The 24,390-nt window shown below is 48.4% G+C and overlaps 2 protein-coding genes and 2 non-coding genes across 4 annotated transcripts in view; 3 read left to right on the top strand and 1 right to left on the bottom strand.

The window, feature by feature from the left end:
• LOC119407218 (ras-like GTP-binding protein rhoA) overlaps nucleotides 1-4,054 on the bottom strand; it is a 48,668-nt gene extending 44,614 nt beyond the window's left edge. The window contains exon 1 of the mRNA XM_037674093.2: nucleotides 2,534-4,054. Within this exon, the coding sequence (XP_037530021.1) occupies nucleotides 2,534-2,537 (4 nt within the window). The 5' untranslated portion in view covers nucleotides 2,538-4,054. The remainder of the gene's footprint in view (nucleotides 1-2,533) is intronic.
• An 11,695-nt stretch (nucleotides 4,055-15,749) lies between these two features.
• On the top strand, nucleotides 15,750-24,096 carry LOC119407220 (ras-like GTP-binding protein rhoA). The gene is made up of 4 exons (XM_037674098.2): nucleotides 15,750-16,435; nucleotides 17,537-17,737; nucleotides 21,990-22,178; nucleotides 23,907-24,096. Exons 1-4 carry the CDS (start codon nucleotides 16,265-16,267, stop codon nucleotides 23,943-23,945), a joined length of 600 nt encoding a protein of 199 aa, XP_037530026.1. The 5' UTR covers nucleotides 15,750-16,264; the 3' UTR covers nucleotides 23,946-24,096.
• On the top strand, nucleotides 18,573-18,645 carry Trnaa-agc (transfer RNA alanine (anticodon AGC)). Its single transcript has one exon. It is a non-coding gene; the product is annotated as a tRNA-Ala (tRNA).
• Trnaa-agc (transfer RNA alanine (anticodon AGC)) lies at nucleotides 18,855-18,927 on the top strand. Its single transcript has one exon. It is a non-coding gene; the product is annotated as a tRNA-Ala (tRNA).
• Nucleotides 24,097-24,390: the final 294 nt, after the last annotated feature.

Raw genomic sequence — 24,390 nt, 5'->3', positions numbered from 1 at the left:
CAAGAGCGTGCGTACGCAGGTGGCTTGGGGTCCCCAGCACTAAAACTCTCTAATATCCCAACTCCTTTTCTGCCCGCGCCGCCCCGCAGGAGCCGCGGGGCGCCGTCCTGTTGAGGAACAATATGCGAAGGGAGGGAAGGATAGACGAAAGACCCGGACCGATCGCCCCAGCACTGTCGTCCAGTCAAGGCCGCCGACATCTGAATGGTGACTGTCGGTAAAGAAGGAGGGGGGCGAGACGAACACTTGGTAAGCGAGTAGGTCGTTGGACGGGCACTTCCGCACACACCATCCCTTCCCGTTGCCGGCCACTCGTACACGTCGTCTACATTAAAGGTACCGCCACCCGAACACACGCAGAAGGCAATGCTTCCAGAGATATAAGCATTGACGACGCCACTTGCATAGCCCAGTGACCCCTGGAAAGTTCTCCGCCTCATGTTCTTCTTTTCCTCGTTTTTTTTTCTCTTTCTCTTCCTTCCTCTTTCGTTTTTCGTACAAGACTGTATGAGTGCAAGCAACATGTACCCTTCTTCCTGATGAAGGCCAGCCTCTGGCCGAAACTGTCGAAATAAAAACTTCCGTTGTTACTGTTCTCACGGAGGATCTTCTTCACTATATATATATATATATATATATATATATATCCGTTGTTACTGTTCTCACGGAGGATCTTCTTCACTATATATATATACAGCCCCAACCCCACCAATTCCTTTAACACGGTAAACGACGAAGAAGGACGTCAAAAACGCCACCCATGGCCTTACACCGGAAGGTGCAATACTAGACGTGCGGGGTCATTACATTGTCCGTTGAGAGGAAGGTGGGGGCGCGGAGACTGTATTGTTGTCAAAATATGGCATCGCTTCCTAAACAAACACAATGTTCGCTTTAAGCAAAACCTTTCTTACTGACCCCCTTGACATCCTTCTCTTTCTTTTTTTTTGTTTTTCTTTTTTCATTTTTTTCTTTTTCCCTTCTTTGTTACGTTCCTGTCTCCCTTCCTTTCCGTCCTTTCCCCTCTACTCTTAACATAGTATAAGAAGACACGCACACGCTGTAAATATTATTATGTTATGTCTTGAAGAAGACGGGGCTCCCGTCGAAAGGTCGACAGAATAAACAGTTGTTTTTTATGAAGGCGCATATACTTTTATACTTATAACCTTGCGGCAACCGAAGTTACTCTTCCCCGTTTAAGCCTTATATATATATATAAGCACCCTTGTGCACAGTCAGGAGCCCCCGACTGCGGAATCCAGGAGCGGGCCAAAATTGACATTGCGCCCGCTTGCTAGCCTTTGCGGCAATACACGGTGCCCCCCTTTCGGGGACGAGACGTCCACGTGGCACTGAGTAGTTAAAGGCTTAGCTTCTTAAAAAAGCTCCTTTTTTCCCCACACCGCACCGCCGGAGCCACGCGGCGCCGCCTGGTCGGGAACAATACGTTAATGGAGGGAAGGATATGCAGGCCGCGGACAGGGGGCGGCCGGAGAAAGGGGGGGAAGGGATCTACCTCTCTTTTTTTTTCCGCGTATTTTCTTTTCTTTAAGATTGTATAAAGCTGAGCACCAACGAACTGTACCCTCATTCCTGATGAAGGCCAGACTGGCTGAAACGTCGAAATAAACAACGTTGTGACTTCTCACGGAGGATCTACATGACTATATATATATATATATATATATATATATATATATATATATATATATATATATATATATATATATATATATATATATATATATATATATATATATATATATATATATATATATATATATATATATATATATATATATATATATATTCAGAAAGAAGTTTTAGCAAGAACTCTTACTTATAATAAATGACCAACATTTTTATATAGCTATGTGTATACACAAACGGACCGAGTGACCTATTCAGTGAAATAAACGATTACTTCCCTAAAGATAGTTCTGCACAGCCAAGCAAGCTTTCGCATTGCAAGAACCAAGTCATGCACGTGCTTCAAGAGGCCGGCGATTGTACACTTGTGAAAACGAAAAACGTTATCACGTACTCTGATGACGCAAGTATCCCTTTACCAAAACATGCCCAGTAAGTTCGGAATAGTTTTCGTTAAATAGATATACACCTGCGTTGCGGAAAGTTCATAAAAAAAGTTAGGATTCTCGCGTTATATGCTATTAAAAACGGCAACGACAGCAAAAAAGAAAATAAAATAAAAGTTCACTCCATGTCCGACGACAAGCCAGAATGAAACCTGTTTTCCTCGCTATTTACACATGCGTGCGTTTGTCATTGAAAAAAAAAAGCACTTTTGAAGGTTCTTTCCTCCTACAAGCAACAGGTTATCTTCTCGTCGTGCATGTTATGCGCGGTTGTTTTATAAATAATTACTAATAAAGACACTCGCGATATATCGCAACGCGATAGCTCCTTAAGACTCATAAATTGCGATCAAAAAGTGTCATCTATTCAATGGCCCGCGTATATTTTACAAAAACAAAGAAAACAAAATAGATAAAACTGCACCACAACTCACCCATGATTGAGCTGATGTTCTATCACGGTTCCAGTCGCAACAAAGAACGTCTCGCTTCTTCAGCTGTAGGAGGAGGGACGTTGTCGGTTTTGAATGTAGCCAGCGAAATCCATTCCAAGGAAAGCACACGGGGTAGTCAAAACAAAAAGGTACGTCTCCCTTAGGTCACTGTGTCACCGGTACTCAATTTCACGGTAGGGTCACCTGTCCTGGTCCCGGAACTGTCACGCACACCGCGCAAGTCTTCTGTGTGAACGCTGTATCAGATTTGGTCCCGTTAAGTGACTGTCAGAACAGCTGTACGCCCTTCCGCCAGAAACCTATATATACACCTTCCTGGCTTCGAAAAGGGACGTGAACCTAACCTATGATACCTCTGAACTTGCTAGCGTAGACAAGAAGGCTTCTGAGAAACATCTCGCAGGTCGTTTGGCAGAGTCGTATCCGAGACGTTCTGAACAGCACAACGCACATGACAGGAAAACTTATCATACAACTTGTGTTCAGACACAAGCGGGTTCTCACGATGGCTCTCAGAAAGGACCTCAAGAGTAAATGAAATCGAGGTCGTCCCAAATAAGGTCTCAACACTTTGCGTCAAGTCCGCTCTCAAATGTGGTTTCAGTGCTTTCAAACGCAACACGCTTGCCTTTGGAGCACAGGACGCTTTCTTTCGCTTTTTTTTCTGGTCTCAAAAGAGCGCGGAGGTCTCCTCAAACCACACGGGTACCCACTTCGTTCTCAAGCACAGTCTCTTTCGTGCCCTCAAAACAAAACGTTGTCTCTCAACACACGTCTCAAAACTTCGTGCACCTGCAAACTACAGCCCAAACGGGGCGTCTTCTAGAGGACTAAGAACGGAACGTTCGAGCGCTATCCCTTTCTCGCCTTCGGAAGGAAATGTCATTTCTTAATCAACGACTCTCTCGACACTTGACGCACCTGTTGCCGTAAGCCAAACGGAACAAGCCTTCTAGAGGTCTCAAAAAGGAACAAGTCAAGCGCTGTCTCTCGCCCTCGAAACAAGAACGACGTCTCAAACGCCGTCTCGACAGTTGGTGCACCTGAAACTACAGTCCATACGTCTTTTATAGCCTTCTAGAGGTTCTTTACGTCTTTTAGAGGTCTCTAAATGGAATGTTCAAGCACAGTCCCTTTTCTGACTTCGGATCGAAATGTCACTAAATCAACGACTCGCTCGACACTTCGTGCAGTTGCTTCCGCAGGCCAAGCGGAGCGCGTCTCCAAGAGATATTAAAACGGCTTGAATGTTCACAATGGAAACCAATAAAGAAAAGAAAAGAAAGAACTGTCAAGCACAGCCTTCTGCACTTCGAAACAAAATCGACGGCTCTCTCGACAACGCGTCGCACCTGTTGCTCCTGGCCAAGCTGGGACGTCTTCCAGACGTCTCGGACGGGACGTATTCCACACGAGTATAACAGTCACGGGCTTTGACGAACCACGTGACTCACATGTCACTCGAGAGAACGAAGCAACACCTGAGACGGCCGGCGCAGCGCCAATTCGTTGCCCCTCTTCTCGATCTCGGCTCCTTCGGCGACCGCAAACAAAGGCAGAGGAGAAGAGGAGACGGCTCGTTGCGGCGTCGTCGCTTGGGCTTCCACGGCGTCGATGGCGACGTAAGGGTACGGGAGAAGAGTCGGCGAGGTATCGTCATGTAGTCGTCGCGCGCGACGCCGGAGATGTGCAAACGTCGTCCGATCCGGGCGCGCGAGGCGGCTTCTCGAGCCGTGGCGGCGTCACGGTACTCAACGCGTCTTTCCCTCCCTCCGCTGTCGACGACAACGCCAACGCGTACTTCGTCGCCGGTGTGAGGTAATCGCGGAGGCCGAGGAGGCGGAGAGGGCAGGGTCGCCCCGTATCCTTCGCAACACGAGGAAACACCGGCTTACGCGGCGCGTCACGTACAAAACCGCGGCCGCTCGAAGGCGTGGAACATACGAGCGTGGAATTATACGCTGCTGCCTTCGTGACGAGGTGGGAAACACACACACGCACACACAACGAAAATAAAGGAGCCCGTGTCCGAGATTTGCATCGTTTAAGAGTGTTACTTAGTGGCGTAGCCAGGGGCTGGCACACCGAGCCCGTCATGACTCCGAGCCCGTCATCTTGCGACATGACTGTATGACGAACATAAATAGCACGAGTTAACATGAAAACCATGACACGCATGGCATGTACAGCATGACTTATGTGCCACGCTCATGGCGCGATGGCGGCCGTTTTGCTGGCTTGATCCACCCCGAAATTGGTATTGCGTGACGTTACTGTGTAACAAACTTAAATACCACGAGTTAACATGAAAATCATGACACGCATGTCATGTACAGCATGACTTACGTGCCACGCTCATGGTGCGCTGGCGGCCGTTTCGCTAGCTTGATCTACCCCCGAACTGGTATTGCGCGACGTGACTGTGTGACGAACATAAATAGCACGACTTAACATGATAATCATGAGAAGCATGTCATGTACAGCATGGCTTACGTGCCACGCTCATGGTGCACTGGCGGCCGTTTCGCTAGCTTGATATACCCCCGAATTGGTATTGCGCGACGTGACTGTGTGGCGAACATCAATAACACGACTTAACATGATAATCATGAGAAGCATGTCATATAGAGCATGACTTACGTGCCACGCTCATGGTGCGCTGGCGGCCGTTTCGCTTGCTTAATATGCACCAAAATTGGTATCTTGCAACGTGACTGTGTGACGAACATAAATAACACTATCTAATATGAAAATCATGACACGCATGTCATGTACAGCATGAATTACGTGCCACGCCCATGGTGCGCTGGCGGGCGTTTCGCTAGCTTGATCTACCCCCGAACTGGTATTGCGCGACGTGACTGTGTGACGAACATAAATAGCACGACTTAACATGATAATCATGAGAAGCATGTCATGTACAGCATGGTTTACGTGCCACGCTCATGGTGCACTGGCGGCCGTTTCGCTAGCTTGATATACCCCCGAATTGGTATTGCGCGACGTGACTGTGTGACGAACATAAATAGCACGACTTAACATGATAATCATGAGAAGCATGTCATATAGAGCATGACTTACGTGCCACGCTCATGGTGCGCTGGCGGTCGTTTCGCTTGCTTAATATGCACCAAAATTGGTATCTTGCAACGTGACTGTGTGACGAACATAAATAACACTATCTAATATGAAAATCATGACACGCATGTCATGTACAGCATGAATTACGTGCCACGCCCATGGTGCGCTGGCGGGCGTTTCGCTAGCTTGATCTACCCCGAAATTGGTATGGCGTGACGTGACTTTCTGACGAGCATAATAACAGGATTTATATGACAATCATGACGCGCATGTTATGTAAGGCATGCTTTAGACGCCACGCTCATGGTGCGCTCGCGGCCGTTTTGTCAGCTGGATATATACCAAAATCAGTATGGCATGACCTGAGTGCGCGTCGAATATAAATAGCAGATCATGAATCATATATATATATATATATATATATATATATATATATATATATATATATATATATATATATATATATATATACGTTCTACGTGTGTTAGTCAACCGTCTACATACTTATAAAGCAGTGAAGTGGCATACCTCGATAAGTCTTCAGCGCTGGGAGTAGATTAGCAGCAGCGTGCATGCCTGTCATGACCTGTTTTTCGCCACAGTTTCGCGGCCGTCATGCGCCAAAGTTGTTTTGTTTTTGTTGTGATTTGATATTGCAGGCGATATTTCTTTCGTTTGTTAGCTTAGTTTTCTCGCACGCAGGCGTTTAGGCGCAGCTTTTGCCTTTCGTTGTACGATGCAACCTCACGGCCTTCTGAGAATAATATAACACACAGACTTTAGTTTGAAGTGAGCGCTTGTCCTGTTTGGTTCTCCTTTCTTGTGTTCCCTGTGTTTTTGCGCTTAACCACCGCTTATCGGCCCTAGGTGACCTCACCAGATAATTTTTTTCCTAACGTCAGCTCGAATGCGGTGGAGTCTCCTTGATATGATCTTCACGAGAACCGAGCGTTAAAACGCATCATCAGAAAAATTGCATTTCCCGATGCAAGCCGCATCCGACAGACGCCCAACAGGTTCCATCAGCGTGCGGAGACGATTCGCACGCCGCACGGGCATCCAACTTGCTGAATGTAGCCGCGCGGCTGCCGCGTCGGTCTGACGGCCGCAGCCAATGGCAGCGCGGGAGACGCCTGACGTCACGCCTCTGGTGGCGCGTTTGTTGCTTGTTTGTTTGTTTGCGCGTTTGTTGAACTACGTTCGGACGGCTCCGATCATGAAAAACGTTGGTTAAACTTTATTTCTGACATCAAATAACTCATGACGTTTGAAGTGTGTCATTTGTGCAAGGCGGCGCCCGTTTCCGAACCACTAGCGAGATATCGAGCCGCGATGGAAGGCCACTTCGCAGCTAACAGCCGCACCGGCCGTCTTTGCTTCCACCGTTGCTCGTCAAATCGAGGTCTACGAGAAAACCAATTGCGCGTGTAAACGCATGTCATCAGCGTAAAAGTTTTAATCGTGTTGATAAAAATAAGTGCTCGACGATCACCAGCTCGCGTTTGATCGTGAACGGCGCTAGCGACAGCGTCCGCCTTGCTAGGCCTACGCTCGGTGTCGTGACAAGCCTACTCTCGGAGTCGCGAGTGAATGCGGTCTGTTGAGATGTTTGTCGCTTGCGAAGGCGTAGCTTTATTGGCAATGTTCTTACAGAACGAAGCGTGGCTGCATAAGGTTGTTTGTTTTGTAGTCAACGAAGAGGATGCGATGTCTTCCGAGCTTGCAATCCGGGGTGCCGTGTGTGGGCGGAGCCTGCGCGCTGATTGCTCGTTCGCCCCCATGTCCCCATGTGTCCTGAATCGCCGTATACCGCGTGCGGCGTCGCACGTCGGATCGGATGCCGAATCGCACCATGTGTTTAGCGCTGACGATTTCTCCGCGCTGGTGCAGCTGCAGAATCTGCACTGCTGCGCCCGCTGTTACGTTTGGCCCTGGAATTCACCGTGGTTGGCGCCATTGTGCGTGCACCTGTCTGTTGCGAAGTGGCCTTCCATCGCGGCTCGATATCTCGCTAGTGGTTCGGAAACGGGCGCCGCCTTGCACAACAGGCTTTGAAGTGAGGGAAGCGCAGAGCAAAATGAGATTCGAAGAGAGGCTGAGGAAAATGAAGGAGAGTAGATGGGCAGAGAAGGTTTTCAGGTATTTGTATAGAAAAAGCGTTGACACGCAGTGGAGAAAAAGAACTAGGAGGCTCACCAGTAAATATACGGCTGGCAGTGCGGGCGATATGGCAACAAGGAGCATTAAGCGGAAGGTCAGAGAGGCGGAGAGGACTTATTGGATGACAGCGATGGAAAAGAAGCCGGCTCTGAGTAACTACCGAAAAGGAAAAAACGAAATAAGGAGGGAAAGGTTTTACGATAATTCAAGGGGAAGCGCTTTACTGTTTGAAGCAAGGTCGGGCTGCCTTAGAACGCGTAGTTATAAAGCGAGATTTAGTAACGAAGAAGAACAATGTACATGCTGCGGGGGAACTAAGGAAACGATGGAACATGTACTGATTGAATGTGGCGATATTCACCCAGGTATACGTGTGGGCACGAGTCTACATGAAGCCTTGGGTTTTAGGGACAACAATGGAAAGCTGAACACGTCCGCGATAGAAATAAGTAAGAGACGGTTAGAGTATTGGTGGCTGGCAGAAAAGTAGAGATAAAGAACAAAAATAAATAATGGGGGGAAAATAAGGTCATTCTGCCTTAAGAGGCAGAGAGATGGACCGTGAATTTATATTTTTTGGTATAATAACATAGATTTAATCAATGTAGATAAGGTATTAGGCCAACATGAAACAAGGAAGCTTTTTTTCTTTTTTTTTTTCTTCGAGCCTGGTGGCAGACATGTCACCGCCCCGTTTTAAAGGGGACGCTCATAGCATCCATCCATCCATCCTGTCTGCCGGAATGCTGTCTCCCCCGTATCGGCGCTTGGACGGAGGCACGGAACCCCGCTTTTTCCTGGAGGTGTGCTTACGCTCACGTGGTCAAGCGCGCCAAGCATTCCGCCGTAGTCCGGTTGCGAGGAACCCGACGAAGGTTTCACGAACACCCCTCTCGTGTGCGGTGTTTGACAGCGTGTGACGGCGCCGCTGGAGAGACGCTGTAATCGATCCAGGTGATGCCTGCGCCATTAACGTTTTCAGGTGTTGACAGCGGCAGCCACCTCTTCCGAGGTCATCGACCTTTCACCCCCCCCCCCCCCACCTCCTTCGGACTCTTCCTCGTCGCCGACATTTTAGTATTCGAGTAGTCGGGGCGTGGTGCGTGAACTTCATTGTGTAGTCCATTGGTGTTCCCCAATTGGACTTCTCGTCCTTGTCCCTTATCAACGAATGTATTGTGTGGCCTATTACCTCCTTTCTGGGGGCAGGTCGCTGTGGAGGCTAGACACCGGTTCGGCGGGAACTGCTGAAACCGGTTTTCGAGTGCCTCAGTGTTGGCAGATTCGGGGCTATAAAAGCCGTAGACTTTTGTGCAAAAATATTCATTCATTCAAAAGGACAGACTGATGGGCTAGTTGGTAGTGCATAATTCTGAACAGTAGCGCTGTCGTGCCGGTGTATTTGAATCCATCCCTTCTCGGCAACCAGGTTGTTGCTACGATAGGGCAGCGTCGTACCCGGACTCCGTTTGGTAGCGTAGTCGAGTCTCCGGGTTGAGGAACTGACGCTAGCAAGATGGGAAAACAATAACAAGTTTACTGGCACTTTTCGTACACTCAATTACATCATTACAAGGAAAGAGTTCAGCGACGAGCGAATTGGATGAGCCTGTTACTGAGGGCTCAGAGCCCCATTTCTCACTCAGCACCGTCGTTTTAACCCCTCAGTTTGGCTCCTCCTTCTTGATGACCACCAATCACACACACGACACCTCCCACCATGGCACAGTCCATTCCACTGTCGCGGAGGGGTCGTTGCACACTTGAAGCAGCAAGGGTCCGGCGGTTGACGGCACGCAGGTGGGGGAAGCAGGACAACAGGTTCCTCGTGCTTGCCCCTGCAGTTCTTTTCCCCGAAGGCAAGAACATGCCGTTCGCTCTTGCAGTTCTTTCCTCGAAGGCAGCAAAAGGTTTGCGGAGACTCCCGTCCAAACATACCCGTCAGGTGGCTTCGGCAGCGTACCAAGCCAAGCCTAGGTGGCCCATTGTCTCCGGCCTGGCCGTCCCAGACTTTGAGGCCGAGATTCTGCCCATTGTTGGTCGCTCGCTGTCCCAGGAATTTTGTTTCCAGGAAGGATGCAGGTGTTCTAGCAGTGTGGGAACGCCTCGTCCGCCGATTCTCATGGTCAGCGCTTCGCCACCGACTGCCAGTCATAACAAGCGCAAAGAAGCACACGGACGGCTACAGATCAAGACGGGACACAGCGCTATGCTGATCTGTCGCCGTCCGTGTGCTTCTTCGCGCTACTGTTCAGAATTCATTCATTCTCTCACTTGTAACTATGCAAATAAACCTTTCTTGTAAGAAAACGCGTCCTCCTCACTGGAAAGCATCGGCTATGCGGACAGCCGGCGGGAGCCAGCTACCATAACGAGACCCGCCGAACCCCACTCCTTAGGGCGAGACAGACGGTACGACACATGGTGCGATTCGGCATCCGATCCGACGTGCGACGCCGCACGCGGTATACGGCAATTCAGGACACATGGGGGCGAACGAGCAATCAGCGCGCAGGCTCCGCCCACACACGGCACCCCGGCTTGCACGCTCGGAAGACATCGCATCCTCTTCGTTGACTGCAAAACAAACAACCTTACGCAGCCACGCTTCGTTCTGTAAGCACATTGCCAATAAAGCTACGCCTTCGCAAGCGACAAACATCTCAACAGCCCGCATTCACTCGCGACACCGAGCGTAGGCCTAGCAAGGCGGACGCTGTCGCTAGCGCCGTTCGCGATCAAACGCGAGCTGATCGTCGAGCACTTATTTTTATCAACACGATTAAAACTTTTACGCTGATGACACGCGTTTACATGCGCAATTGGTTTTCTCGTAGGCCTCGATTTGACGAGCAACGGTGGAAGCGAAGCGGGCCGGTTCGCCGAGACGGCCGGTGCGGCTGTTACCTGCGAAGTGGCCTTCCATCACGGCTCGATATCTCGCTAGTGGTTCGGAAACGGGCGCCGCCATGCACAAATGACACACTTCAAACGTCATGGGTTATTTGATGTCAGAAAGAAAGTTTATCAAACGTTTTTCATGATCGGAGCCGTCCGAACGTAGCTCAACAAACGCGCAAACAAACAAACAAGCAACAAACGCGCCACCAGAGGCGTGACGTCAGGCGTCTCCCGCGCTGCCATTGGCTGCGGCCGTCAGACCGACGCGGCAGCCGCGCGGCTACATTCAGCAAGTTGGATGCCCGTGCGGCGTGCGAATCGTCTCCGCACGCTGATGGAACCTGTTGGGCGTCTGTCGGATGCGGCTGTTGGCACGAACAGCCGTACGACGAATCGCATCCAAATTCGCACCATGTGTCCAGCGCTTTAATTCGGCATCCGATCCGACGTGCGGCGCCGCATGCGGCGTACGACGATTCAGGACACATGGGGGCGAACGAGCAATCAGCGCGCAGGCTCCGCCCACACACGGCACCCCGGCTTGCACGCTCGGAAGAAATCGTATCCTCTTCGTTGAAGTACAATACAAACAACCTTACGCAGCCACGCTTCGTTCTGTAAGAACATTGCCAATAAAGCTATGCCTTCGCAAGCGACAAACATTTCAACAGCCCGCATTCACTCGCGACTCCGAGAGTAGGCCTGTCACGACACCGAGCGTAGGCCTAGCAAGGCGGACGCTGTCGCTAGCGCCGTTCGCGATCAAACGCGAGCTCATCGTCGAGCACTTATTTTTATCAACACGATTAAAACATTTACGCCGATGACACGCGTTTACACGCGCAATTGGTTTTCTCGTAGGCCTCGATTTGACGAGCAACGGTGGAAGCGAAGCCGGCCGATTCGCCGAGACGGCCGGTGCTGCTGTTAGCTGCGAAGTGGCCTTCCATCACGGCTCGATATCTCGCTAGTGGTTCAGAAAAGGGCGCCGCCTTGCACAAATGACACACTTCAAACGTCATGGGTTATTTGATGTCAGAAGGATAGTTTAACCAACGTTTTTCATGATCGGAGACGTCCGAACGTATTGCAACAAACGCGCCACCAGAGGCATAGTCATCTGTAGCATATTGAGTGCGCGCTCGCGCCAAAGAGAAGTCTTCTTCCTCTTATTCTTCGAGCGCCTCGATGATGATAAGTACGGAGCACTTTAGGGGCCCGGCGAAACCACGTATAAAGATAGAAAAAAAAAACGAGGAAGAAGCAAGCGAGAAATAGAAAGAGAGAGAAAGAAAGGGAAAAAATAGGAAGAAAAATAGAAAGAGAAAGAAATAAAGAGAGATGAAGAAATAAATAGAAATAAAGAGCGAAAAAGCCCACCTCCGCACTTCGTTCAGGCTTGGCACCACTAGCGCAAAGTTGCCTTAAATTCTTTTTTTTTTTTAATGTGACTGGGCCAGTTACACGTGTCTTGCGCGCACCGCGCCTGAATATCCAACATTCCCGATTACTTCAGATTCTTCTGATAAGCTTGAGCGCGCAACGCCAACAGTGGACTTTATTCTTTTCAGTTTGAGTTATATCTGTTTGTACGCTGATATCACTGATAATGAAACGAGTTGCATTTGTCACGTTGTGCTGTTCATTCATCTTGCTTTTTGTTATTCCTGTTTCATCACGCGCTCTTGATTATTTTCGTGTCATTTTTTTTAATAGTGATTATTACCATTGCGTTATGTATTCATATTATTGTTATTGTTAATCAAGCTTCTTCATTATTGCACACACGTCTGTATACTTTCGCTGTATTTTCGTAATTACCCCATTCGTGTAGCCATAGCCTGTCAGTTTCTCTGAAACTTTGGGACCTCCTGCTGTAATATGCTGACCATGTAACTCAAGTGAACTATTTAATAAACTTGACTTGATTCTGGAACTACGCAGCCGCCAGGCACCAACAATAAGCCTGTAATCTCCGATGTCACACGTATAAATACCGACGCGCTTGAGCGCTGATATCAGATTATTCGGCGACCGGTGTCTGTCTGCGCCGATATCGCTGCACTCTGAGTGTCATTTTTTTTCCGGGCACAAGTTTGCCCAATAAACAGTTTTATCTTTACCGGCTGCGACTGCTCTGTTCACAGTCCCAACCACGTGACAATATTTTAGGTAGCATGGCGACGAACCTTGACTTTTAGATATGCGTGCTACTTATATTAGCATAGAAAAAACGTTTATGGCTCGAAAGGAAACCAGCTTTCACGGCTCTCTTTCGTATATAGGAGACTGACAAGCGCGCCGAGGTTTTGAGTTTGGAGCTTGTATTTAATCTTCGGTTGTATTTGGAGCATAGTAGAATGTAAGTCGATGTGCACTATGTATCATTTCCATGTGGTAGCTGACCGATAACGGCGCTGGCATTTCCCCTAAGAATCTTTCGCAGGAGAAACTGCATATGCCAGACTGGAGCGAGTAGCATCGGTGGCGCATCGCGGAGGAATTCGCAGGAAATGAAATCACGCAGCACGAGTTGCATGGAAGGAAGCGAGATCGACAGAGCAGCGGGCGACGCACGCATCCTGTCGTCTTCCCTCGTCGACGAACGAACGACTCTTCCGAGCTTATCGGTCGCAAACTGCAGCACGCAGCGGATCCCCAACGAGGACCCCTCTGTCTGCCTCACAGCTTTTTTTTTCTTTCTTTCTCCTCCGAGTTCTTATCTAATAAACTCAGAAGAGCGACAACCGGACGGTGCGTTTCCGAGGCGATGTACTGCTGCAATGCGTATATAGTCTAATGCAGAGAGATATGTCGTGGGCTGAGCACACGGCAACGCTAAGATATGAAAGGGGATGAAACGGCGCTTTGGACAGGACGAAGTGAAGACGACTGACACGGCGCTGCATGACTAACCTTCACTGATATGTAATTGTTGGGGGTCTTACGTCCCATAATCACGATAGGATTATGAGGGACGCCGTAGTGGAGGGCTCCGGAAATATTTGCCCATCTGGTGTTCCTTAACGTGCGCCTAAATCTAAGTACACGGGCCCCTATACATTACGCCTCCATCGAAATGCGGCTGGGATTCGAACCCGCGACCTTCCGGTCAGCAGTAGAGTACCATAACCACTAAGCTACCGTGGCGGGTGCGTGGTGCCAATAGTATAATGCATCGTGGGTTGCGCATACGGCAAAAGTGACATGTGGGGACACTGGCAACATTAACGAATGCTAAGTGATGCTAGTAAGCGCAAGCAAATGTCGCAGGCCAGGACACATTTATCACAAGGTTCATAGCAATTACCCTGATCGCGAGAAATCTAAGCCAATTCCTGCAGATCCTGATCCGTCCGTACTAAATTAGTGATAGAAAAAGGTTTCACTAGCTCTACAGCAATATTAGAGAACGTTGCAGGGGCCAAGTCGGAAGTGACGTGCGAAAATAAAGATTACATATAGGGAACAGATCAGTGTGAGACTTCAAATCCTCCGCTTCTACTCCCACGTCCCCAGCAAACGTGGACAATTTCCACGTAACCCGGACAATTAACGGGTTACGGCTGTATAACAGTACGCTAGCCCTCATGTGGCATCATCAAAATGAGGACACCAGTACATTACAGCACCATGGCCGAATGCTTACAAGTCCCACCAATGTATTGACCCTATTCCCTGGATGCGAAAACCAGGAGCATGTGTCTAGACTACGGGCTCACTAGAATGATAGGCTGTGCCGAGGTTAAAACCCTCTACCTACCAATTTTTTCTCGGCTGTCTCGAACCACCCACTCGATGTAGGAGAAGGTTTCAGGACCTTTATATAATGACTATAGATTTAGAGAACGTCGCAGGAGTCATTCGGCAAAAAAAATTAATAAAAAGCGATCAATGTGGGACTTCCAACCTCCACTTCCACGACCCCAGCAAACGTCGACCGCCCACTTATACCGGGTCACTGCCGTATGACGGTATGGTAACCATCCTATGGCCTGAACAAGTCCCACCGGTATATCGGCCCTGTTCCTCGGTGTGGCAACCAGGAGCCTGTGTCTAGACTACAAGCTCACTGGCATGCCAACTTGCCGAGGCTGAAACCCTCTACCTACCAATCCCTTCCTGGGTGTCTCGAACCACCCAGTCTTGGTATTGGTAGTAGGAGAAGGTTTCACAGCCTTTACATATCGAGCAGTTATAGACAATGTTGCTTGTTTGTTTGTGGGGTTTGTTTGCGGGGTTTAACAGAATGTTTGCTCTTGGCGTTTAACGTCCTACAGCGACTCGATCAGGCTACGAGTGACGCCGTACGGGAGGGCTCCGCATAATTTGAATCACCTGCGGCTCTCTAGGATGCGCCGACATCGCACAGAACGTGGGCCTCTAGCATTTCGCCTCCATCGAAATTTGACTGCAGCGACCGGGATCGAATCCGCGTCTTTCGGGTCAGCAGCCGAGGACCGCAACCACTGTGTCACCGTGGCGGCTTCAGTGGAAGCAAAATTCTAAGCAAAGGAAAATGAGGCCGACCATGCACGATGGTTAGATGGTCTTCTGAAGGCCACAGGAAAGAGTCTCAAATAACTATTAATAAGTTCTCAACGGCTGGCACTCGTCCTGTCCTTTATGTCCGTGTTTTCTTCCTCTTATGCCTTCATTTTCTAAGAAATACGAACCAACTAGCCCATGAGCGCGTCTTGGCCACACTCATGGTGCTACCAGGAGTAACCGTCGACTCGACGGTGCATTACAATCAAAAGAACAACGTTTGACGGGAATGCAGAAGTCTCTGCTGCAGCATAGAGATTCGTGCGATCGACTGGCGTGTTTTTCATTTGCCAGAGGAAACACGTGATCAGCCCGGCGCGCGCGCGCGTCCTTGCCCACCGCAGAGGGACCGCGGCTTCTCATTTTATCAGCGGAAACGAACGGAAACTCGCCTCGCTGTAGAAGCCGCCATGTACACAGAGGAAATTGAAACGCCGCTAACATCGTCAGTGCGCGCAAGTGACCACAATACACCCTTGCCGACAACCACAGCCGTCGGAACTGCCGTCGCTGCATCTATAATCGGTGACACTCCGGGGCTCCTTTCCACCGCGAAAGAGTTCTTCGAAGTCTTTTCGTGTTCACGCTTCTTCGAGATGAACACCACAACATCCCTGTCTCTCGGAGTTCTGGACAGACGCTTCATCCGGGGTGACGTTCGATCCGGGAACTACTGAAAACGCGCAGCAACCATTTGGCGCAACGGGACGCAGTTCACTGCTCCTTCGTCTTTGCTGGTTATCGTGTGCAACTTTTGCCGAACTCGAGAGCTTACTGTGCTGGGAAAGTTCTTCGGGTGTATGGCCGTGCCGCATTGGCTGACAGCGCGTGCGCAGTTTTCACGGGACGTTCACTGCTCCTTCGTCTATACCAGTTATCGTGCGCATCGTTTGCCGAATCTCTGAGCTTATACTGTGCTGGAAAAGTTCATCGGCTGACAGTGTATGTGTGTGGAGTTCGCCGAACCTGAGAGCTAGTGTGGGTGTGCCTGAGAAGGTGTTCCGTGTGGCGCCGGTAGTGATGACCGGGAAGGACGGCGCCGCCATCGACCGGAAGCTGGTCGTTGTGGGAGATGGCAACTGCGGCAAGACCTGTCTCCTGGTTACGTACTGCAGCGACAGTTTCCCGGATGTCTACGTGCCGACGGTGTTCGAGACGTACAGCACGTTCGTCGAGTGCAACCAGCAGAGGGTACACATGTATACGTGTGCATGTGTTACAAGTGTTTATACTGATGGAGTATCCTTGAACAGGTAGTGTCGCTGAACCCAACATTTTCGACAAGCAGACTAACTTCTCATGCTTGTTATAGCCGCATCGAGACTATAGACAGTCCAGATAAACAATCACTTTCTCAGGTTGTTGTTTCCGGAAGACACAATGTTGTCCTTCAAGATTAACGTTTCAATTCCAAGACTAATTAAATCAGTCTTGATAGCTGGACGTCTTAATTTATAATTTGGGATTAGTCTCAACTGGAAGAAATTCCTTCCTTCTCGGAAGAGCAATAACTGTCACCGCAGCGGGGATAGAGCTAGCGCAAGCGATCTGCACCTCAGTCATAGTGATACAAGAATTGTCGCTGTTGTTGTAGTTGTCATGCATTTTGGGCTCACACCCACAATGTGCAACGCAATCTTCGTTTGTTCCATTTGTGATAATTGCGAGAAATCATGGAACATTTCGCCACAACTACTGGCTATGGCGAAATCATGGATATAAAGAAAAGGTCAACAGAACACAGACAACAACTAAAAAAATAGAAATACAAAAGACTGTCGAAGCTAGGTGATGTAACAAAAACGCTACCAAAGCAATTTTGTAGGTGGTTTGTAGGTTTGTAGGAACTATACAGAAAAACAGGTAAATATGCTAGCATAATAACCATTTCCGCGATTGCGCTGGACATGCACCAGTAGTTAATTAAAAATTAAATTACGGCGTTTTACGTGCCAAAACGACGCCATGACCACGCAACGTAGGGTGGAAATGGCTTTTAGTTGAACATGTCCATAGTCAAAATGACTTTCTATATAGTGTCGTCAAAAATGCTTCTATTTCATACCTCTTCCCCCTACCCAAGTCAAATATCCTACTGCAAATCTCCTCTAGACTCCTCTATAGACTAGGCAAATCATGTATACTCTCCATCATTCCTATGGTCGCTGAACGATCGCAGCGCCTCAGTTCCTTCTAGTGGATATAGTAGGAAACTCCACGCCGAAAGTAGGGTCAGGGGTCACGGATCTCTATGCACTCACTCCTGGCTCTTCGAAACTCTCGTGGTCGCAGGTTCGACTCTCACTCTGGGACACGGCGGGCGAGGAAGACTACGACCGCCTCCGGCCTCTCTCGTACGGCCAGGCCAACGTGGTGCTGATGTGCTTCACGATCGACAACGCCGACAGCCTGAGCAACGTGGAGTACAAGTGGGAACCCGAGATCCGTCACTACCTGCCCAAGGTGCCCATCGTGCTCGTCGGAAACAAGAGGGTACGACTCCCAGCTATGGCACACACACACACACACAAAAAAAGATGCCTTTGTGTCCTTTGGACACATGACGACGTATCTGGGACAATATCTCTTTTAACAGCGGAGTTGTTCAACCCGACCCTTAGTCCGTGTAGGGCGAACAGAAAACTATCATCATCGTGAACCGGCTCGCGTTCTCTTCGTCCTCTTCTTCATCTTCTGCTGCGCTCCCAAAACGCGTGTGCCGATTTGTCCGGCGTGCGATTCAATGACTCTGATGGGCGAGAAAACGAGTACGGAGAGATAAAAAGAAGAAAGAAAGAGAGAAATATAATTAAATGGAAGAAAGGCAGAAAAAGATAAAAAGACAGTGAAAGAAATGGAAATAGGGAGAGGAAGATACAGGAAGAAATATACATAAAAAAGGGATAGAAAAAAAAGCAAGAAAGAAAGAGAAAAAAAGACAGAAAGAGGGAGAAATAGAGAGAGCGAGAGAAAGATGAAGCGAGAAATAAAGAGATAGAGAGAAAGAAAGGGAAGAACGACAAAAAGATAAAAAGAGCGATGAAAGAGAAAAAAGTAGATAGAGAGAAAAAGACAGAAATAGAATAAACAGCGAATCAGTGCCGTCGTTTGAGGAGTTTGCTTTCGCCTTCGAGGCGTTAAGCAAATCTATAGGGGAACGGATGATTTTTTTATTACTATTCTTTTGCAGCGCCGTAAGCGCTGAGCAACCGGTCTTTCGTTTCCGTGATCTCGAAACTGGATTGAGAGAGAGAACGCAAGATCTCTCGCTCGTTCGATCTCATTTGGACGACTGAAATACCTCTCGAATGCAGTGCGTTCTTCGTCCGGGGGTGTAGCTCAGATGGTAGAGCGCTCGCTTAGCATGCGAGAGGTACTGGGATCGATACCCAGCACCTCCACTGATACTTTTTTTTTTTCCTGCGCCACAAAAATGATTTTAATTTTTATTTAGGAATAGTAATGACGGCAATGCTTGCGATGAATATGGCTGCCCTTGATTTAGGCCAAAATATCACACCAAGTGGGGCATCCCTGCTTTCTCTTCTTTCACATGGAAGGGTTGAAAGTGCGACAACAACAAGTGCTGAGATCCTTTGCGTAATCGTCCGGGGGTGTAGCTCAGATGGTACAGCGCTCGCTTAGCATGCGAGAGGTACTGGGATCGATACCCAGCACCTCCACTGAGATGTTTTTTTTCGCCACGGCTCCGGTGTAAACTTTACTCGTTTTCGTTCCTTCTGTCTCTTATGAAAATGTTGGGATTGTATATCTAACATACAACCTTTTTTTTTTTTTTCGGAGATCAATTTTTGTTTCAATTCATTCGCTTTTTATGTCCTAAAAAAGCGGTTTCTGCGCAATCATATGTTGATAGTTGATAAAATTAGTAATTCGATTCCCATATTTTAATTGCAATGTTTCCTCAATAGTGTGAGAACTATAATTACGACATTTTCGTAAATCGCGGCTCTAGTTCAAACATTGAATTATTATTTTAAGTCATACAATTTGTTATGGATAAATTTTGTTTATTATGATCTGTGTTGTCTTTAATATTGTAGTGACACCGAAATAGGAGGCTTTGAGTGCCGCTTTGAGCACATAAGTAGGAATTTCCATTCAAACATGCACGAACCAGGCCCGTAGCCAGGCACGGGGGGGGGGGGGGGGCGCATGGGCCTGGGCCCCCCTTTCTGAAATTCTGTGAAGCAGGTGCTTTTCCCAAAAAAATAAATAATGAAAATAGGTGTTTTTCTCAAATAGTCCAGGTTTCAAGCAAGTGCCCCCCCCCCCCCCCCCTGAAAAATATTCCTAGCTATGGGCCTGGCCCGAACTCTCCCGTAATAATCATTGTAATGCAGGAATGAGTCGCTAAATGTGCAAGGTGCAAGCAAGTACTCCGGGCTTCTCCGATTATCCCTGTTTAACGCCATTAGCGCTTATAATTATCTTCCCACTGCGTTGATAGCGTAATGAGTGACAAGCCACAGAGTTGATCAGGCTGACAACACTGACTTGAGGTCATGTTAAAGGGGTATATGACACCATAATTTTCAGTTGCCGTTTTTTCTTGCGTCAAACGAAAGGTCAAGCCCTCAAGAACCTAGAAAATGTGCTGGTAAGCGCGAGTGCACCATGGAAGATTATTTACATCATGTTTTAAGAGTTATAGTTCCGGTTACTACGTTAACCTGACGTCACAACACGGTACGAGATTCTCGTCACGTGCTCGCTCAAGATATCACGATGTTTACGCGGCCGTTCCGCCCCGTGGCTCCTTTGGTGGCGCACAAGCGGCCATTTTGTCTTTTTTTCGGATCCTGGCGTCACCACAACCAGCCATACTGGTGCGTGAAGTCACACAGAATTGACACCGTAGCCTGACGTCAAGCTAATGTCGATGTCAATAGGGGAGACACGTGAGAATTGGCTTTAATCTCAAAATAAAATAGCTTATCAGCATTTCTTGAGCTTCAAACTTGCTCAGGGCCGTCTTTGTATACAGATTTGTATGGAAAGGTAAAGTCAGCTTCAAAAATTGGTGTCAGAACCCCTTTAAACAAAAGCTCACAGGGTCCCTTTTGCATTCGTTAAGACGATTCGAAGGTGAAAGCCATCTTCTTCATCTTTTTCTTCTCGGTCGATGTACTGATCTTTCTCCGCCTTCCTCCGGAAGCTTTCTGCAGCTAACGTGGTTTTGCACTGCCTCCGGGATCGGAGGTGCTGCAAGCTTTCTGCACCTCACCCAGTTTTGCCCGGCCTCCGTGAAGGTCGAACCCCATACGCGCGAAAATGCACGCGACAGCGACGAGCGATGCTATGAGCGACGAAACGAGCCGTTCGCGCGACGTGTCGCGTGGTCGATTTCGCGCGATCGCTCGGTTTTTCAGATTTGGAATCCGTCGCTCGTCGCCCGGAAGTGTTGTGCTCAAGCAGCCAATAGCAAAACACCGGAACAAGATGCATCAGTGACGTATTGCCGATTTCCGCCACTTTCTTATCGACGCGCATCAAGAACAACGTTCATCAACACGTTCATCAACATGGCCAACGGCGACGAGCGCAACGTTGACGTTGTTGAACGCGAACGTGCGTTACGGGACCTCAGGGACGGGAACTACAAGTCCCGCGCCGTCTGTGACGCGGCTTGGCGGCACGTAGCACCAGTGATGGGATTGAAAAAAATGCTGCAAGACAATGATAAACATTTTATGTACCATTATGCAACAAAACATCGTATTTTACATTGCATACCGCTGACGACGGGCCACTTTTGGTACGAGTAAACGCCCTCATGCCAGCAACAGTGGAGATCGCTCGCCGAAGCCGTCGCGTGAATGGGGTTTGCCCATCCAAGCGAACGCTTGCGCGAAGACGATCTACGTCGCGTCGCTCGTCGCTGTCGCGTGCATTTTCGCGTATATGGGGTTCGGCCTTGATCGATCCACTTTTGACGAAGTGACGATGTCATATGGGATGATGTGTCGTCATGTGACGTCACGTTACGTGTCGTCATAGTCGCGTCATGATGACGTCAAAAGCTTTGGCGCTCTGAGACGTCATGACGATGTGATACATGGCGACGTACATAGAGTTTCATACAATTACCTAGAGGGAACTCTGGCGCTGCGATCGTTCAGCCACCATGGGAATGATGGCTAGTACACAGATTCGCCTAATCTTCGTGCTTACGGCTTCGAACGCACTTGTGGCTTTTTGTTACTGTGTTTTGGCGTCCGTTTCGGATAAAAGAATGGACCGTTGTGAAGTTCGTGACCAGATTTGAATTGGTGAGCCTAAAAAGGTTAAAGTGGTGAAGTAGAACTCCTGACTTTTGCTGAACTTCATATTTCTACAAAGCGGATGTAGGCGACGCGGAGCCAAACGGAGCCGAAAGAACGAAGTTTAGACAAATCCGTGTAGATACTATAGTGCCTATAGATACCCATCATTCCCATGCTGGCTGAAGCGCCATGCGTTGCAGCTCCCATATATCACTAGCGCCAGAGTTCCCTCTAGTGGATCTATAGGAAACTCTATGGCGACAATATCACGTGATGATGATTGATTTAGCATCACTCGTGTTGACGCCGACGCCGCGGGACGACGGTCGACGGTCAGTTTTCGCGTTTGATGAGGCATCTAAGGCTTTCGCATTGAAAAAAAGGGTTAAACGATAACGAAAAACGACCCTAGCGATACCGCGGTAACTCTCGATTGTCTTCTCCCCGACGGTTCGCAGGACATCCGCGATGACTACCGGCCACCACTGATTCTTCCGCGCAACTACAAGCCTCCCGTGACGTCGTCCGAAGGGCGAGCCGTGGCCAGTCGCATCAGGGCCGCGGCTTACGTCGAGTGCTCGGCCCTCAAGAGGATCGGCGTCAAGGAGGTCTTCGACGCGGCCATCAAGGCGTCGCTCCAGCAGCAGGTCGAGAGACGTATAGCTTTTTTTTTTTTTTTGGTTATAAACAGGGCGTCTCAGCTAAAAAGCATCACGTATTCAAAAATTAAACATAGGCGCTACGCGTTTCCAATTAGCGCAGTATTGTCCTGAGCCACACATAGCAAGTCAGAATATTTTTTTTTCCAATTCGCCAAGCTGGGCAATTAACAAAGTTTGCTTAATAAACTTTTTAAATAGTAACTCGTGAGAAAAATCTTCAATACAAAAGTTGTAGCGCTTATTCAGAAACATCGAATTGTTTAATCTATGCTAAGATAACACCCCCGCTTAATTTTTTTCCAGCCTTTCTTTAGAGCACGCGAATTTTTTTAAAAATACCACGTGACTTCCGCCTAACGCGCAGCGCTTTCAGTGCCCTCAAATGTAAGTTGAACGAATTATCGAAGGATGCTCCGCGCACGAAGGCCGATTGAGCAGGTCGTGTGGGCCGCCTGTTTGAGACCCCTGAAATATACGATCATCGACGCATAAAAAATTAGCAGAGTCTAAGGGCAGAGTCCAATACATACAGGGTGGTCACACAGATCGTACAGGATAGTTTTCTAAGCACTTGCATATAACATGACTCTCAGATATGTTTATTAATAACATAATACTATGAAAGGGCGCAATAATGAAAATTATAAACAGTTCATTAAACTTGCGTCAATTACGATATCGCGAAGAGCGCCCACTGTGCGTCTTTGATTGTCAGGCTGTGGCCACTGTCCAAGCACTTTGCTAAACCGCCTTTTTCACGACGCCCCCGCGCATGCGCTCACCACTAGCGGAAAAGTCTCTAAACGTCTCACCTTCTCGGAGGCTTTGCTTCTGGCAATACCGGTTGTTCCGGCCCCTACCAAACCCCTACCAAAAGGGCAGAGGGCAGCGCAGGCAAATGAAAAAGGCGGATTGGGAGTGGTCGTTTGTCGACGCTGTTCAGCCGGTCACTCAGTTGAACGCGCTGTTCTTCGTATTGAGGGCATTCCATAATGACATGCTCCACTGATGCATCGGGATTATCACAAGTGGTCGAAGTGTGGGGACGTTCTACTTTTGATGCGGCACAAATAGTGAGGTGTGTATGCAACATCTAATCGCAGTGTCGCTCAGTACGAGTTGCAATACGGTGGCTATGGTTGAAGGGGCCCAGAACTGTAACACCGACAAACGTGGAATTGGTTTTGCAAATACCAGTGGTAGAAACAGTGTTTGCGTCACTGATCGTTTTCTACGTCGGCGCCACCGAGCAGTGTTGTCGCCGCTTTGACCACGGGCACCATCTTGCAACTCGTATTGGGCGCGACTGTACATATCCTACTATCTTCATTGATTGATTGATTGATTGATTGATTGATTGATTGATTGATTGATTGTAAAGGAAGTTGGCGTGCAGACACGGACACAAGAGATCCGAACAATACAGAAGCCGATTAACAACTGAACGAGTGAGTGAGTGAGTGAGTGAGTGAGTGAGTGAGTGAGTGAGTGAGTGAGTGAGTGAGTGAGTGAGTAAATTTTGACCGTGGGCAGCAAGTCATCTCTAGCAAACTGCGAACATATTGTTGAAATTCGTTTGAGGAGTGTACTCAATTGTGTTTTATTTTGACGCTGCTGTATTATTATTATTATTATTATTATTATTATTATTATTATTATTCAGTTCACGCTCTCGTAGCTATATTTGTTTCGTTTTTTTATCCCATTTTTCAGCCAGGACGAAAGAAGCAGCGTCGATGTAGCATGCTGTAGCATGAAGTACAAAAGAGCAAGTCACCGTCAAGCACGAGCACTTTTGTCCGTGGCCGTCCCTGTCAAGGCAGTTCACCCAGCATCGCGTTTTCGAGTCATTCAAGCAAGTCTGAAATCAGAAATGCTCCAATAAAGACACATACCGCTACATCACGCCAAATCGTAAGTCACGCGAAATGCAATTCGCCGACACGCGCACTTGGCGATTTCGCAACCATCAGTGTACTGGTTTTTCCCGCGGACAACCACCTCAACTTCAAGGTCAAGACTAAGACAGCTTAGTCTCACTTCCAGTATCATCATCATCATTCCGAACATCATAATCATCACTTTGTTTTCATTTATTTCTTTATTCATTCCCCTCTCTGGTCACGTGACCTGCTTGACGCGTACTACTACTGCATGATGCCGCTGCAACGCACCAGAAATACGTTGGTAGGAGAAT

Source organism: Rhipicephalus sanguineus, chromosome 10, assembly GCF_013339695.2.
Source record: "Rhipicephalus sanguineus isolate Rsan-2018 chromosome 10, BIME_Rsan_1.4, whole genome shotgun sequence".
In the NCBI taxonomy this organism is placed as follows: Eukaryota; Metazoa; Arthropoda; class Arachnida; order Ixodida; family Ixodidae; genus Rhipicephalus; species Rhipicephalus sanguineus.
Note: the sequence above shows the minus strand (reverse complement) of the source record. Positions and strands in the feature narration are given on the sequence as shown.